Here is a 16251-nt window from a genome sequence, read left to right as displayed (position 1 = left end):
GTAATTTAGCATTTTGTTATTATTGTTCGGTATAAATAGACTTGTTATCTCTACGGTTAGATCTATACATGAGATTGAATTGTGAGTCTTAGATTTAGGTTTTGGGAGAGATTTCATTCCACTTGAATTGTAAGAATTGGGAGAGATCGCCTATCTCTCGGATCATACATGCCTTTCTTTGTATTCTCATTGAGTTGTTTGAATTATTGAAATAAAAAAAAATCTTTTTTGCTTTAGTCTTTTTACAGGATCGTATCAAATTTTGCTCATAATTGTATCAAATTGGTATCAAAGAATGATTTTGGGGGATAATTTGCCGGCATGAGAATTAGTCAAACAGTGTTGACGGGATCCCTTCGTATCGAATCCCGCGATACATTTGCTAGCAGGGAGGCCACCACGGGATCATGACGCACTGAGAAGGCTTCTATGTGAAAGATCGCTACTTATATAGATCCAAAATTTCTTCGTGATGAAACCACCCTCTGATACTGTCACACTCCTAGCTTGCTAGGAAAGAGACAAAGGGATCACAGAGGTTCAAAGCTAGCTTTGAAAGAGTCGACGCAAAGGATTGCGACAAACAGAGCCGAAGCTTCCATTTTTTGCCTCCTTCTGTTTGCGTATAGTCGCATGCAATGCAAATGTTCTGTAATTGTGGCTTGCATAGACCCAAAAATTTATTCGATCTATTCCTCTTGCTCTGTCCTTTGGAAGATAGTTGTGACTGGTGTTTGTGGAGAAGCCTAACAGAATCGTGGAGCACAGGGATAGCCGACAAGATCGCAACACACAAGAAATTCCTTAACCTAATCTAATGGGTATAAAAGGTGACGAAAACAATACAATCGGGACAAGAGTTTGCTAAGAAGGTAACGATGGACCTTCCGTCTTTTGTGAAGACCTACAAGTTAAAGCTTGTTGGACATTCTAGAGATTCGAGCTGATTTTTATGATCTCGTTTTAAACCAGCTACGAGATCACGACACACAAGTTTCGAAAATGATAGGAAGAAATGACAACAAAAAAAGTAGTTGATTTGGAGAAGAAGTTAGAGGAATGATGAGTCAAATCAGATAGGGAATGGAAGAGAGGTTCGCCGCCATGGAGGACATGTTTTCTTCCATTGAGAGTCGAATAGCGGATAGATTTGAGAGCATATGAGAAATGCGGGAGACGATGAAGGGATGGTGTAAGAGGCACGGAAGAGCATGATAATGGAAAGAGGGAATTGAGAGTTGGATATGCCTATGACAGAAGTAGGGACTCCAATTTTCGGTCCATCCCTTCTATCGAAAGTCTCCACTTCCCCCACTCTCGGAGTCCTAGGTGGCGCTCTTGTTGGGAGATGATGTCTTCCTCGTTGTCTTCTTGTTCGATCTCCTTCCCCTTTGACCCGACCAAAGATTTATTGGTTAATGTTTGCAACTGAAGTGAGTTCCGGCCTAGATATATGAGGGGAAATACCTGAGGAAGTGTAGTTTTGGGGTGATGTTAGAGTTAGGAAGCTGAAGATGCCGATCTTTGAGGGAAATGACGCACATGGGTGGGTGTATCAAGTGGAGCGATACTTTGCGGTGAATGAGTTAGATTAGGAAGAGAAACTCATGGTGACATAATTATGTTTGGAGGGGAAAGCCTTAGCCTAGTTTCAGTGGAGGGAGGCTAGATATCCTATTTGTTCGTGGGATGAATTTAAGAGTTGTTTGTTGGAAGATTTTCGAGTCATTCGGGAAGGAGACCTACAAGAGCAACTCTATGCATTGACTTAGGAGAGGATAGTCATAGAATATAGGGAGAGATTTGAACTATTATTAGGATGACTATGAGGGATTTCTGAAGCGACTATTGGAGGAGAATTTTATGAAGGTCTTAAAGCCTGCCATACGGGAAGCACTCTGACTACTATGACTGCGGGGACTGAGAGAGATGATGGAGCTAGCGTAGATGGTGAAAGACAAGAACCAGATGAAGAAAGTCAACAAAAGCAACACAAATGGAGTTTTGTGCGAAACTCTTGCAACCACGACGATGCCAAAAGTTCAAACAGTGGATGTCCAATGGGAGGTTGCACGGGGCATGAATAATGGATCACGACCAAGAGCAACACTCAAGCGCCTTATAGAGACAGAGATTTGGGAGAAGTTAAGGGTTTATGTTTTTGGTGTGATGAGAAGATTACCTTAGGACACCGTTGTAACGATTGTAGATTACAAGTTCTCATAGTGCAGGACGAGGAAACAAAGAATGAAGAAATAGAGACAACTGTGGGGGAAGTGGTACACTCTTTTGCTCCCACCTTGAGGATTAGGTGTCTTTTGGGAGGGGAGGGTATTGTTAAGAGGGCACCTAGCCCAAGGGTAAATTTGCCTTTTGTACTCATAAGGATAATTCAGTCTTTTATTATTATTATTGTTGGGTAAAAATATACTTGTTATGTTTAAGGTTAGGTTTATGCATGAGATTGAGTTGTGAGTCTTAGGATTAGGTTTTGATAGAGATTTCCTACCTCTCAAATTGTGGTAATTGGGAAAGATCGCCTATCTCTGGAATCGTATGTGCTTATCCTTGATCCTCATTTAGTTCTTTGAATTATTGAAATAAATATATCTATTTTGTCCTAATTTTATTGGAGCTTCGTGTCGATTTTTGTTTTGGATTGTATCATAGTATGATTGTTGCACATATTGTGCTGGTTACAAGAACACATATTCTTTCACCAGATATGTTAAGCACAGTATACTCTTATCTTAGTAGTCTAAGTTAAAAAGTCAGTGAGTTCTAATAGCAGATACCCGACACAAGACATCCCCTACTAATAAAGTTTTAGGATTTTGGGACCTACAGTCTACCTCATGGGTTGTCACTAGGGAGGTTCGACATGTGAACACTTCAAATAGAGATGGAAAGCTGTTGAGCTATTTCTGAAATGCTCTATGGAGTAGGTTGGATGCCGTGTTCTAGTTCAATACAATAGTGCTCCCCTAGACAGATGACCAGACAGGAGTAGTGATTCACAAATTTGAAAATCTCCATAGGCGTTTTCCAAGATAAAATATGAGCCAGTCAAATCTAGGTGCTTCTAGAGAAGAAATGAAGTCTCTCATAACTAATGAGAATGACACATGAGCTGTGCCATAGGGGATTCTTTGATCCCGCTTAGGTGGGACAAGTAGGATTTCACGATTTTACAATCATGAGATGGTTCATGTGCGAGTCTTGTCCCATGTAACATACTATTGCAGGATTCTCCCGCTTGATACTATTGCCAGCTTCTTATGGGCCCCTATTTTTATTATTTAATTATTATTAAGGTTTATTTTGCTTTGGGGTCATATATTGGTTTTGTTTTGGATTGGTTGGTTTTTGTGTTGATTTCATGAAAAATTGAGTTTCCTCTCTGATTCTCCCTCATTGGGAGTACGTAGTCTGTGTACTTCCAAGTGTTGTTTCTGTATTTTGAAAAGAGTAGGTGATGAATCCTCTCCGTCATCTGTACCTTGCCGCTTTGCTGCTAGTATCACTATTCTTCGTTCAGATAGCCTTCGGACAGCTTTCTTAATGTTCAGCTTGCTGTCCCAGAATAATTTTCATTGTTCATCAATTTGCATCGCCATTTCCACTCCCTTTAGTCATCTTGCAACCCTCCTAACCCTTCTCTGGGACATCCCACACCATCTAACAATCCTTGATGGGTGCCACATCTTGTTTTTGGTCCTTATCTAAAGCCAGATTATTTTCAAGATCATACCAAGCACATGACATCAACTTTATCATTATTCCATTTTGTTGCTTGCCTTCAAAGGGTATAAGGAACACCTAGCTGTTTTCAATATCACCTTGCTTCATTTTAACTACTCAAGTGACATCTTGTACTCTACTCCTCAACTTGCTTGGAGGGCTCATTCTTATTTGGAGTCAATAATAGTGATTTTTTTTCAACTGGGTCATGAAGTTATCTTGGACATACATTTGTTTAATGCCTGCTATGAAAAACCTTCCCATATCCATGGCATCTAGCAACTTTTCAAATGAAGGGATATCTCTAACCAACCGTTCTGGCTTTCATCAATTGCAACCATCCTTCGGGTCTTTTTTTTTTCCTAAAGTTGTGAATATGTAGATTGGACAAAAGATTAATATTGAGATTCTTAATCTGCATCTTGTCAATTAAAAAATTAATCTCTTAGATTATGATTGTAGAGTCGAGCATTGACACATTTGGAAGGAGTGCTTCATTAAGGAATAATGGCCCCTATTAATGAATGTGCTTAACAGAGGGGCAATTTTGATTACAAATTTCATGAGAAACTTACATTAATTTGGGCATAGTTGTAATTAAGTAATACCGTTCTTTCATGATCAACACATGCATCAAGGCTATTATTTTTAAAAAATATGTTTCAAAGATTGTTTTTTACACAGCATCACAATGCTCTACTTTCTCGCTTCATGTCATAGTCGCCGTGTGAAGCGCATGTGCGATGATGGGCTAGTGGTTGGGTTTACGAGCAAGTGCAAAGCATATTTATTGGCTTTGCGATATTATATAATGTGTGGTCATTCGAAGCCGAATTCTGCGAGCAACAAAGATGGACCCACGTGAAGAAGTGCAACAGAGATGAGTCCACTTGAAGAAGAGCCTGCTTTGTCTAGTCAACCGCATCTTAGGTATCCATCTCCAAAATCTTATGCCCGTCGCATCTTTTCTCACTCATTATCTCAGACCTTGACGTATTTTCAAAAAAAAATATATATATATTTAGAGTTAAGTGAACTTCATAAATGCTTCAAATGTTTGATTACAAATTTTGCTTAGAATCCATAAGGCTGGTTTGATGTTTTTTATTTTCTTTTCCGGGGGATTGTTTGATGATAAGATGCTTTAACTTATTTTGTTTTACTTTCATGTAATGTATAAGGTAACGTTTTAATTTGAAGTTCTTTTTTGCTTATGATGTCCTTTTTTTCTTTAACTTTAAACGTGCATTCTATTTTGATTGTTGTTATTGGTTTAAAATTAACAATCAAGACATATTAGAGATGAACGAATACTGAACATTGAAAGAGTATGTTTCAAGTTGAAAGATTTAAACTATGAAGACTGTGTTAATATGAATCAAGAGAATGTTGGGAAGTAGGAAATAAAAGAAGATAATATAGATGAGAAGTATGTTGGTATAAAGGACTGGCTTTATTTGCATGATATTGACATTAGAAACAGTGAACACATGGGGTGTAACAAATATCTAAGTGAAACTTCTAGTATCACAATTTTTTTACAGCATATCCCATCTTAAGGCTAAGAAGCTTGATAAATACATGAGTGAAATAAAAAATACCCTTTCTTGTTCATGTAATTTCCATGTTAATGGGGAAGATAACACATGTACTGGACATTATGTGGTGCCTATTATATCGACTTGATATTAGAGGATATTGGAAAAATGAAAAAAATCAAAATGCTATCAAGAATTTTTTTTACTTAATTGGCTATATATATGTGTGTTTGTGTGGGCGTGTGTGTGTTCGTGTACTTATTCTTAACATAATAAGAAAATATACTATTGCGGAATTGGTTAGATTGAGAATTTCGAACTTATAAAGATTGGAATAAGTCTAGTTTTAGTGCTAATTATAAAGGGAAAAAAAAAACCAAAATCATTCTCAATACCTGTAATGGCTTGACTTATATTTCGGAAGTTACAAGCATAATACTGAAGATATTTTGATTATTAGATGGTGACAAGCGTCCAATAATGAATTTTCTTTATGTTGCAATAGTCTGTCAATGATATAATCAGAGGTGAATTTTGAGAATTTGAAAAAATGTATTAGCAAATATTTTGAATGATTAAGGTAGAGATGTCAGTTTCAATGAATATTGCATCAACTTGGATATTATCTTAATTCTTAATTTTTTTATAAGAATAAATCTAAATTAAAATTAGATCGGCAATTATTGGAAGACATGAGATTATTAACAGGTTAGTGGGAGGCTCAAATAAAAGAATAGTCATAAATAATTTTTTTTCTTAATTTATAATAATGCTAGTAGCTTATTCTTTTATGAAACTCGAGATTTTATGATTTTTTTATGCATTAATATTTAGCTTTTGTTATGAATTATAAAAATTCTCACGCAATCTTTAAGTTTCAAATTATTTCAACAAATTGTTAGAAATTATTAGAAATTTCAATTTGTAGGTTCACACTCCAAGTTTGTCTTCATTTTAAGTATGAGCATCATATTTTTTTATTCTGTGTAATGCTAAGTTATCTAATAAAACTACATGTTTTATAATTATTAACATGTGTAGCATTTTATTTATAAATTTTTCTTACAAACTAAGAGTGCTTTACATTTTTACAGTTGTTTCATTTTGCATTTTACATGTTTAAACGAAAATAAATCCTTTTGCGTCACATTATGCTTTAAAACACATATCAACACCCACCATCCAACAATGCACACCTCTACACAATAGAAAGGCAATATTCAATTGCATTGTTTTTTGCCACCTTCCATGAATTAGAAAAGATATGTTTGGCAATGTATCGAAATTCTCTTCGACCACCTTCTTACCATGAGCAACATTATTAATGAGTCATCTTGAAAATGCTAGGTTTGTTCATGCCTGACAAGAAGTTCATAAATTATCTAATTCCGATGTAAATCAATTGTTTTTACTTGCATTCTGTTTTAAAATAATGTTTCTTTTCACATAAAAGGAATTATTATAGGTGTAAAATACAGTAAATAAATAAATACCCAAGAGAACATGGTTGAAGAGATAATAGAGAGTAAGAGTACAGTCCCATAATAATTGGATGTCAAATGTTGAAATTGGTTTTTCTTACTATTATTTAGATTGTCTAAATAGAGCAACTAAAGAAAAGTTGGACTACCCTTAAATCTGCCATGATGAAGAACTAGAATAGTTAACAAATGTTAAGATCATGAGAGAAAGTTGAATGGCTGATGATTTAGAGATTGGGTTGCTAATTTTTAATCAAGGAGCTTATATAATTCTACTGAAGTCCAATCAAGGTTGCCACTATCTCTCTCGATTGCTTAAGGTTTTTTTTTTTTTTGCAAAATCAATTTATGTCTTAATGATTGATTCAATTAAAAAAGATGACTCTGCTCATTGAATTATAAAAATGTCTACATGGTATTTTGTCTAAAATGAATTACACTTGTTATATTTAATTACAGTTATATTTAATCTATGATACACTTGTTATTGTATTTTGTCTAAAATGAATTCATTCTTTATCTCTCAATTTTGATAGGAACACTTGAATTATTGATCGGTGGTTAGTCAGTTGATAGGTGTTAAGTGCATAATTAAATCTGTGATACTTTTGAAGATAAATATTTTCATGGTTTCATTAAAATTTAAAATCAACACAAATCACCATGGCTGCATTAATAAGTTAGAAAAAGGATTTATGACTAAATAAGATAAAATACAGTATACATGAACATAGACTTGATTATTAAAATAAAAAATAGAAGATAACAGGAAAGGCTCAAGGCGAAGCTTTCATTTTGCTCTTGTGATATTAGTTCTTCACATTTTAGTCTCCTTGAATCTACCCAGATGGTGTTCTTTCAAGGGAGCATTGAGGAACCCTTGAAAAGCTCTCCAGTATCCAAGAAGATATCTACAAAACATTGCTTTCAAGGGAGCATTGAAGAACCCTTGAAAAGCACAATAATTTTTATGCATTCACATATCTCACACCCAAATTTCATATTTGCATACATACCACAATTTTCTGATGCATTTGCATATCTCACACCAAAATTTTCACACATAGCACAAATTTCTTATGTATTTGCATATCTCCCACCTAAATTTAGGGAAAAACATGAAATGTATATCCATTGCATACCTAACAATGAAATACGAAAAAAAACTTGAGCAAAACTTATGTATATTCAGATCCAACACCTATGCAAGAAAAAAAGATGAAAACTTATGCTAATCCAAACTTTGGAGGAATGGAAGAAGATTTCTCACTTTGGATGGGGTTGGGGTGATGAATCGAACCTGAAAATGCCGGAGAAACTCGAAGGCTGACTTGAAGCTGAAGGAAGGAAATGTGCTCGAAATGAATTTGCGGTTGGCAGGAGGGCTATCTTAGGGTATTAGCGTCGGCTCTAACGTCGCTAATCTGACGTTATAGCGTCGGCCATGCGTCGAATACTCAACACAACTTTTTTGCGTATATTTTTTGGAAAAGAAACTACACGATGAAGCTAAATTGACGCAAATCGGTCACTAATTTTGCTTCAGAAATAATTCTGACGCTATTTCTGACGTAAATTCACAGTTTTTCTATAGTATTGCTCTTTATACTGTGGTTTGTGTTAACTCAGGTATCATTTGGTATCAAACCTAACGTAACTATAGTTCTATCCCAGAGTTCCTAGCATCCACTATTACCAAATCCCACCTCCATCCAAAAGCCTTTTTCTTTCTTGATTTTTCAATACAGCTTCCCACAATTTTTTCTTTCCCACCCTACATGATCCTTACCTACACCCAAACCCTAAACATGCCACCAAGGAGGTAAGTGTCAGACATCGATCAAAAGTTTACCATAGAAGAGATACAACAACTCCGTTGAGTGCAACAATGGCTTGATGAAATTGAGAAAAGGAGACCATCCAAACGGGTCACCCGTAGAACAATGACAACTGTTAGATCAAAAGAATCGAGTGACTTTCTTCCACCACATAGATTCCATGGATACAGAACCACTACCCAAAAGATTTGATTTGAAATAGTCACATGGATCCAGAAGAGGTCATCGAGTGACTCTTGACATTGGAATGTCTTTGAGTGTCAAGATGCCTTCCTCGATGAACTGATGAAGCTAGCTGCTAAGAAGTTAAGCGTGCATTTTTGAGGTGGACAAACTTGAAGATTCTTTGATAGTGAGAAGGTAAGAGAAATTACTACCTAGTCCAAGATGATAAGAGATGTAGTGTTAGTACCTACCAGCTCACTACAAACAGGATGTTCAAATCCCAGCTTTAAAAGTCGAGAAATTACATCACCGGGTGACCAACACATCTTACAGGTAGGGTACAACCCTAGGATCTTAAAGCCAGGGTACATCCAGGGGAACATCTAAGCCAACCTCGCATGAGGACGTGTTAAGTCAGAGTGGAGAAACAGGTGGAACCAGTCCGCATTCCCAAATTTGTCCCAACCAAGAAGTGTTTTTGGTGCATGAATTTGGGCAAACTGAATCATATTGCACAAGCAGGAGAATGATCTCTTTCACCGATCAAGGAGCATATGTAGAATCAATTAGTGATCTAAAATAAGATGAAGATTTTAGAGAGGAGTCTCAACTTCCAACCTACAAAGAAGAGATACAAGAAGTTTCAGTTGAACCCAGGAGAGAAACACCGATTGAGTTGACAGTAGTTGTTGTAGAAGGTAGTGAGTCTAAGGTAATGAGAGTTTATGCAAAGTATGAGACTATGATGCCTTGAGCTTTGGTTTTGCAAGCTTTTAGAGGAGCATCAACATGACTGATATTGGATATCCAAAAGAATCATGAGTTTGAGGAGCCGATATTAGACATAGGGTAATCCCATATAATAGAAATTCAGGCTTTTCAGATATATAGACTACTTCCTGAGTTGTCTCTGCTGAGGGTGGTCCAATATGTCCGAGAAGACTCTTTTAAGCCACTTATGGAAGCCCTTAGGTAGTCATTGGGGTGATAAATTTAGTTTAGCAGTATACCCATTGACAGCTGATCAGACATGATGGATGAATAACGGTGTTGGAAATCACCTTAGGATCTTTGTAGAAAGGAACATCCTATGGTGGAATTCAGGTTCTTTCAAAGAGGAAGAAGATACCTCTCTTGAGTTGTTATCCTTCAATATGACCCAACCTACCATAGATTTCGCCCCAGTGTTGATTCCTCATTATAGATTTGCTTATCAAACACATCCAATAGAGTATGAGGAGTTGGAGAAGTAGATTATAGATACACTTGCTTAAAATTTGGCTCGTGAAAATCTACGCTTTATGCAACCCTAGCTCAGGTTGCGCCTAGAGAGAATTGATATTTATTCTATCAAGGATGTGCTTTGGAATGTTAACGCCTACAAGACTGACTTATCAGGAGATTATGCCATTTCTGATTTCTTCAATGGGGTTAACCTAACCACTATGAGGAGACAGAAACTTCGGCAAATGAAGTCAAAGACCACCCCCCCCCCCCCCCCCATATGGTGTAATTGTGCAGGAGCTCCCTTCTTGCCCCACGTGAAATTGTTGTAGTTTCATGGGAAGCCAGTCTAGTAGAGAGCCATGCACGATCCTTGCCACAGTGCCTCATGATTTTTCACCTTGGACCAGTCCAGGAGGGCTGATCGACACTTCCTCTTCATGGATTTCCCTCCTATTTGGATCAGGCCCCCCTCCCCTTTACTTATTGGACTATATATTTGTTATTTTTAGATCTTTCAAATTGGGGTGGGGGGATATGATTTTTTCGTGTTTTTTTCAGGAAAGCTTGGTTCCCAAGTTTTTCCATCTAGAGTTGTATCTGATGTGTGGTGCTTTGGTTATATCTTGTATTGTCATCTGAGGTGGTGATTCTTCTGCAATGGTAGAGTGGTGCTTATGTTATATCTCGCTCCTGAGGTGGTATTTATCATTCCCTCAATTCCTCTGCATCACTCCAGCTTTGCTACCATGCATTCCATCTCGTTACAGCCGCCTCGACAGCCACCTCATCGCTGTCCTTCTGTAGTTCCTGCTTTTTGAACTGTCATATGCTTACTGCCAACCACCCAAATCATTCCGCTGACTCCCCTGCTGTTGTCTTAACCACCCACAACCTTCCCTCACCTTTTGCCTTGTTGTTGCAGCCTCATAAGCCCCTTGCCTTGCTGTCCACTGTTTTTTAGCCATCTGAACTACATTCCTGCAGCATTGCTGTTGTTCTAGCACTTCCCCTGTACTGCCATTGCTGTTCCAACCTGCTAGGCACATTCCCCAGGCCGCCTCACTGCTTTACCTCCCAGCTACCAGAACAAACTTACTGTAGCCTAGCTGATGTCCTGCCTCCCAGAGCTGCCCCTACCCATTGTTCCTTTGCTGTTCAATCCACCTAACCCCCTTGCTACTGCCTTTCCAAGTCCCTATTGGCCACCACCCCCACCCAAGGTCCACCCTAGTTAAGTGTTTATGTCATGTCTGTTGCCAATTCAAATTTTCAGGCATTGTGTGTTTTATTTTCTCTTTCAAATGTGCTCGTTGTAATCTATTATCTGTTTTCAAAAATAATATTTGCTTTACCTTTTGTGGTTTAGGTTAACTTTGGTATCCTATGCTTTCTCTAATAGAAATATATATGAGTTTATATTTATTAGAACTTCCACATTATATGACGAACTTATTTGAACATGTTTAGTTAAAAAATAGGTTGATATTTGCTTAGAAAGCCTTCATTTTTTATTGCCTTGGACATGGGCTATCACTATTTTAGTGATTCCTAAAAAAGTTGGTTTTTAAAAGACATGTTGGTAGCAGAGCTATCAATGTCTGAACTTAATGATATTTGGATAGCCACTTATTTTACTTTTAGGAGTGATTATCAGTATGATACAATTATGTTGCGGAATGATTTAAAGACAATATTTGATTAAAAAAATGTGCTTCCTTCCATAAGTTACCTAATATTAAGTATCATTGGATGCTATAACTCTACTAAATTCTCTCGTCTCCACCCATTCCTTGATTAGTAGTTTATATTGCTTATTAGGTTATTGTGGTTACAATTGTCATGTACCAAGTATGTTTGAACAATTCCTTATTATATCGTCCTCATTGCTCAATATCTTTGCACGCTCCCCTTACAACATGCTCTTGGGGTTATTACCATGGGGTGGGTAATTGAGGCTTGGGGCAAAGGCCAACAAATCAAGCCATGGTCACTCGAGTTTTCTTTTTCTTTTCGTTTGAATTATAGAATGCAACCCTTATCCCCAATTTCATCTATCTTTTCTCTCACATGATGATGATGATGATGGTTAAAGATCATTTGGTTCTCAATCAGATTAAAAATTTGAATTTTGGTAAAATTTGATTGTAGACAAACTCTCCTAATCTTAAAATGGCTCATAGTTGCGAGAATGTTCTTATTGATTATTCAAGGAAATGGGTGCACGTGATGAGGTTTTGACTCAAATTGTAACTCATTATTGCTCTTGGAACAAACATGAACCCTTCCTTTACATCGTGAAGGTATTTTTAGACTCATTAATAGAAATGCCTAAAAGTAAAGGAGTGACTTTATGTATCATAAAAATTTTGATTCGATATAGCACAACCTTGATTCAAATTATGCATCACAAGGCAATTTATAAGGATTGAACTTCGCCAAATTTTATTAGATTTGGTTAAATTGAAGGGTAGATATGCATTATATCTTCATTATATAATATTCCTAAGATATTTTGCTATTTCATTTAATAATATTTAATTATGCAAATTTTATTCTTATTAATATTTTTTCTTTTAATTTACATAATATATCAAAGATGCTAATTAGTTAATATCATGCCGCTAAACATGTATTTTGTTTATGCAGTTTTTATTTCACTAATTTAAAGATCTCCATCTCTTAAACATTTTTCCTAAGAGAAGGTTAAAAACGGTACTTCTACTTTTTGTAGGAGATTGTTTTCATTTCAAACTATCTAATATATCCTATTTAGATCATTTTTTAGTCATTTTATATTAAAAATAGTTCATTGAACTAACAAATTTGATATAAAATAATTAAATAGAGGGATTTTTTTGAAACATATTTGGAAAGTTAAATAACTAAATTGAACATATAGTATGGAATTTATATGGCCTTGTACAAATCTTTGAGGTATCATTTCAACTTTTTACTTTTTTTGTTTCTAAATTTTAAGAACATTACTTATTTAATAGATGTTTCAGCTATTAGAACTATGTATCTACAAAAAGAATACATGTTTAACAAATCCTTATTTTTAATATTATTTGTAAACGTACGCTAAATATATACAAAAAAATATAAACTTAATGTTGATCTTTTATTTATTGCTAATATGATTGAATCTGTTTGGTACTCTCTACCTTCTTTTAATACTAATTAGTCCTACTACACATATTCTATTTAGCTTTAATACGACTTTGATGCAAACATTTCGTATTTATAGCAATATAAATTATTTTTCATGATACTTCAGATCATATCTTTGTAAGTAAATAGAAATTATATGGGGATTCATTCTCTACACTTCATTCCTTTCCATTAAATGTCTTAAACCAAAATTTACTTTCTTGGTAGATCTTTTTTTCATGATATTAAATTGATTAATTGAAACTAATATAAGTGTCTTTATGTTTCATTATTCTGTCCTAAGCTTCATTGTATTATTTACAAGTTTAATTTTACTATATAGTTAGAACAGTTTTTTGGGGTCTCTTTCAAGTCCTAAGCCTCAAGAACCTTTTTTTTTTTTAATGCATTCCTTAGTTGGGGTCTCTTTCAAGTAATTCCTCAGGTTCTCTCTCTCCTATAGTCAGAAGAGAAGAGTCTGTCCTCTTTGGGTGGTATGTTTCATCTTCTCGGGTCGGAGAGGGTGACGGAGTCCTCATTTTTGTTACTGGAATCACGTACAACTGATTTTAAAGAATCAGATTGTGGTTGGGTGTGCGGTGCTTCTCTTGATGCACACACTAAAGCTTCTCCTTCATCATGACCTTCATCTACTCCTTTTGATCATTTATTAAATGCACAACAAACTCTCTAGTTCAACCCATATTGGTCAAATGATTTCCGTGCCTCGGCTCTTCATGAGAAACTCCACGTCTATTTTGTGACTTGGTCCATACTCACCACTGGTATATCTTTGGGTTATTCCACCAAGGAAAGAGTTGTGTAAGAGAAGAATAAATGAAGAGAGAGACAAGAGAAGAAAGAGGGGAAATCCCTTGTGATATTAATTGCTCTTAATGGAATGAATATGAGGGTTTGGGCTAGGAAAACATTTTGTAAGATTTCTCACTAAAAGTGCCTCCTAAATCTCATGTTGGTAATCTATATTTATAGGTTAAGTTGGCTTGCGGTGTACTATATAGAACGGTTCTCAAAAAATAAAAAAATTAAACTGCATACAGTACGTAATAAAGTACAAACTAAGTAGTCCATTGTACCTTGTGTATATTGTGAGCCTACTTGTTTTTAGAAATTGACATTGCAATCTGATTTTTTTGGCAATGATTCACCCATCCCAGAATGTCGTGGATGACTAGCCGAATTAACTTGTCAATCTATCTAATTGAGCTAACTGATTTGAGTGATCGATTTGTTCAGGTGGGCTGTCATACAGAACGGGCTAGTGGATCTGATTGGCTCTCTTATAACTTGATTTTAACTTAGCCTAAGGTGTTGTGGCCGTGCAGTTTCTTATTTCCTCCTTCTGTTTATATAGTCACACATGCTTGCACCAAATAACATTCAATAATGTCCACTTTCTCATTCTCTCTTCTTTTTACACTTTTCAAACCGACTGCTTATGCTTTTTCACTGAAAACTGATGACAGGTCCTCAATGGCAATCCTTACAATCGTAAATGCGATGTTTACAGTTTTGGAATCTGTTTGTGGGAGATCTACTGCTGTGATATGCCATATCCTGATCTCAGTTTCTCAGAGATCACATCTGCTGTTGTTCGACAGGTATAGATTCTCTACTTACGGAAATATCAAGGAGGAAAACCTGGGAAAGTACGAAGTATTAATTAGAAGAAAATGGGCCAGGAACACCTAAATCAATCATGATCAGCAGCGATTGTGTTATATGTGATCTTGGGCACCCATATCTTTTGCTAGGTTAAAGCATTTCTAGTCCAAAGATAATAACAACATTTGAAATAATTTTGATGACTAAAAGTTTCTGATAGCCTTTATATGAATAAATTCTGTAATCATGTTATAATTTCCTGGTTTTAGCATATAAGACTGGGGAAGGAAATATTAATGCATTTACTGTATTTCTGAACATCTATATGAAATATACATGAATGAAAATGCCTCTGACCTTGACATTTCATACTCCAGATCATCATAAATATCCGTTTCTGGGATGAAGAAATGTATTATTTTTTTTCCGAAAATTCCAGAAACACTTTGATAAATGCCAACAGAATTACTGGGATGAATAAATGTATTTTTTTTGAAAATATTTTAATAAAGTTTTTAATCCCAGACATATATATATATATATATATATTTTTTTTTTTCTTGTGAACCTGCAGAACTTGAGACCAGAAATACCGCGCTGCTGCCCCAGCTCTCTTGCAAGTACTATGAAAAAATGCTGGGATGCAAATCCTGACAAAAGACCTGAAATGGATGAAGTAGTAATCTTGTTGGAGTCTATTGATGTATCGAAAGGAGGGGGAATGATTCCTCTTGATCAGCGTCAAGGTTGTCTCTCTTGCTTCCGTAGGTACAGAGGTCCATGATGAGGCAAATATAATTTATTACTGGGATGCGCAAGAAAGATTGTTCCTGTGATCTTTATTTCATATGCAGGAAGATAGTTTACAGAAACTGGTATGCTCAGTAGAAAATTTGAGAGCTCTTTTTTCTTATTTTCCAAATGGTCTTTGTCAGATATGTACTGCAAGTAGTACTTTTTATATTCCTTTGATGAATACAATCTGTTCTAGGAGTTTTTTATGTGGACATTGAGCTGAAATAAGTTCATTTGAGAATATTTCCTTGTTCCTTTCTTGGTACAGAGATCAAAATAGACATTCTGTGCTGATAACGCCCTAAAACAAAAATAGGATTATAGGGCTATTAATTTTAGTTTCTGAAAACACTTATTTGAACATGGAACTTTTAATTGTTTAATTACTCTAGTTAATGCCTGAAAATATGCACGCAGCATATAACAATGACACCTGTAACGTCCTAGAGAGAAAAGAGCTCCAATGAACTGTTAAATTGTGAATAACATTTATACCTAAAACTTTTTAAATTTTTAATTTTTTATTTTTTATAGCCTCGTTTTAGTTAATATATTATGAAATATGGTCACCCTAATAGAAGAAAATGGAAAAAGAAGGCCTTCATCATCTACAATATTTCTAGCAACTCCAAGAACTAAATTTCTATGGGTCTGCTTGGGGATTAATAATAAGCTACTGTATGGCAGTTG

At 35.7% G+C, this 16251-nt stretch overlaps 1 protein-coding gene across 1 annotated transcript in view; it reads left to right on the top strand.

Moving 5' to 3' along the window:
* Positions 1–15768, top strand: part of LOC110028030 (serine/threonine-protein kinase HT1-like) — a 94183-nt gene extending 78415 nt beyond the window's left edge. The window contains exons 5-6 of the mRNA XM_020729730.1: positions 14628–14762; positions 15341–15768. Coding sequence (XP_020585389.1) covers positions 14628–14762; positions 15341–15550 — 345 coding nt within the window. The 3' untranslated portion in view covers positions 15551–15768. The remainder of the gene's footprint in view (positions 1–14627; positions 14763–15340) is intronic.
* The last annotated feature ends 483 nt before the right edge of the window (positions 15769–16251 follow it).

Source organism: Phalaenopsis equestris, unplaced genomic scaffold, assembly GCF_001263595.1.
Source record: "Phalaenopsis equestris unplaced genomic scaffold, ASM126359v1 Scaffold000484, whole genome shotgun sequence".
NCBI lineage: Eukaryota > Viridiplantae > Streptophyta > Magnoliopsida > Asparagales > Orchidaceae > Phalaenopsis > Phalaenopsis equestris.
Note: the sequence above shows the minus strand (reverse complement) of the source record. Positions and strands in the feature narration are given on the sequence as shown.